This window comes from Propithecus coquereli, unplaced genomic scaffold, assembly GCF_000956105.1.
Source record: "Propithecus coquereli isolate 6110/MARCELLA unplaced genomic scaffold, Pcoq_1.0 Scaffold180, whole genome shotgun sequence".
Taxonomy (NCBI): Eukaryota; Metazoa; Chordata; class Mammalia; order Primates; family Indriidae; genus Propithecus; species Propithecus coquereli.
In genome coordinates this window covers 3,165,763-3,167,924 of record NW_012142746.1, presented here as the reverse complement: position 1 = coordinate 3,167,924, position 2,162 = coordinate 3,165,763, and the positions used below count along the sequence as shown (strand labels likewise).

General features: G+C 46.9%; 1 protein-coding gene across 1 annotated transcript in view; it reads left to right on the top strand.

Annotated features, from left to right (window-relative positions):
* HEATR3 (HEAT repeat containing 3) overlaps positions 1-2,162 on the top strand; it is a 58,304-nt gene that overhangs the window by 45,483 nt on the left and 10,659 nt on the right. The window contains exon 10 of the mRNA XM_012642609.1: positions 402-459. Within this exon, the coding sequence (XP_012498063.1) occupies positions 402-459 (58 nt within the window). The remainder of the gene's footprint in view (positions 1-401; positions 460-2,162) is intronic.

The window sequence follows — 2,162 nt, the reverse complement described above, 5'->3', positions numbered from 1 at the left end:
GCTCAAGTGATTCTTCTGCCTCAGCCTCCTGAGTAGCTGGGATTATGGGCATGTGCCACTGTGCCTGGCTGGTATAAATAAATGTGTTATGTGATTTTGGCTACGAAGAAAAGCATAGAAGCAGAATGGTATGAGGCGCTGCATTGGGCAAGTTAGTGTGGAAAGGCCTCTCTGAGAAGGGGTGACATTTGAGCCAAGACCGAAATGAAGAAAGGAGGGGTCACATAATGTCAGTGACAAGATTCCATCTCAGGTCTGTCTGAGCTATCCTATTATCTGTTCTGTGATAATTGCAGGAAATCTCCTACTTTAGTACATAACATGTATCTGAAAATTAGAGAGCCAAAAGTAAAATAAGGCATGATTAAAATTTATGCAGAAACTGCCTCTCTCTCACCCAGGCAACCTAGAGACCAGAACTGCTATTGCGTCTCAGGTGCCATAGGACAGGAAGCCAAGGTATCTACTTAACAAATTACGTCAAAAGTTTGTGACTTAAAACAACAATAAGCATTTATCATTTCCCACAGTTTCTTTTCTTTTTTCTTTTTTTGAGACAGAGTCTTGCTCTGTTGCCCTGGGTGGAGTGCAGTGGTGTCATCCTAGCTCACAGCAACCTCAAACTCCCGGGCTCAAGCGATCCTCCTGCCTCAGCCTCCCAAGCATCTGGGACTATGGGTGCACACCACAACGCCCTGCTAATCTTTCTATTTTTAGTAGAAATGGGGTCTCGCTTTTGCTCAGGCTGGTCTTGACCTCCTGAGCTCAAGCAATCCTCCTTCCTTTGCCTCCCTACATGCTAGGATTATAGGCGTGAGCCTCTCACACCAGCCTCTTACAATTTCTTTAGGTCAAGAATTCAGGCAAGGCACAGTGGCGATGGCTTATCTCTACTCCACAGTGTCTAGAGCAGTGGTTCTGAACTAGGGGCAATTTTTACCCCTGCCTCCCCCAGGGACATTTGGCAATGTCTGGTGATATTTATGGTTGTTACAACTTGGAAGTTGCTGCTGGCGTCTAGAGGGTAGAGGCCAGGGATGCTGCTAAACATCCCACGATGCACAGGAGACCCCTACACACACACAACGAAGAATTATCTGGTCCAGAATTTCAACAGTGCTGAGGTTGAGAAATGCTAGTCTAGGGCGTCTCTTGGAAAACTTGAAGGCTGTGAGCCAGAATCATCTGAATTCTTGTTCACGCATGTGTCTGGCAATTGGTATGGGGGTTGTCAAGCAGAATACCCATGAGTGACCCCTTCATGTGACCTGGGCTTCCTTGTCACATGGTGGCTGGGTTCCAAGGGCAAAAGTCAAGAGAGAAAGAGCATGCACACATGAGTCAGGGGTGGAAGTCATACTGCCTTTTATGACCTAGGCTACCACTTCTTGTTCTGTTGGTTCAAGAAGTCAGAGTCCCATCCAGATGCAAGGAGTTGAGAAATAGACTGCACATCTTTATGGAAAGTAGAAGGGATTCTAGAAGAACATGCAAGGCTGCAAAGGTTGCCGCAGCCAGTTTTGGAAGATACAATCCACCAAACACCAAGTGAATCGCTTTCCCATCCCATAAAAGTTAAGGAGTCAACTTAGCTGGGTGACCCTCACCCTTGTGCGTGACTGTGCTAGTGTCGTGGTTTATTGCTGCTGTTCTCTTTGTCCTATGTGGGAAGAAGGGACAGTAAGAAAAGAGTGGAGATGAGGAGCAGGAGTAGGAGGGGAGGTGGGTTTGTGGAAACCATGGAGGCATCGTGCTCTGGCCCTGCACAAGCAGCAGTTCTTGGGTTGGCCGTGGGCTCGAGTTGGCAAGGAGGCACTCCATTTGACAGATGACTCTGCCGTAGGTCGGCCCAGCACCATGATGGGGATCTGTGAAAGACTGAATCCAGTCTACAAAAGCTAGCTAAGGTTTACCATGTGCTAAAGTGAGTCCAATAAAAACCCAATGTTTGGAAGCCAAGGACCGTCTGTAGAACACCCCCTTGTTGTCACGCAGAATGAGTGACCTCTTCATGTGTCCTGGGCTTCCTCATAACATAGTAGCTGGGTTCCAAGGGCAAAGGTTCCCAGGACAACCTTGGTCACTTTCAGACATGGGTATATAATGTACAGGGGACTGTTAACTAAATGTTTTGGCTTAAATGTCAAGTGTTTTTATTAATA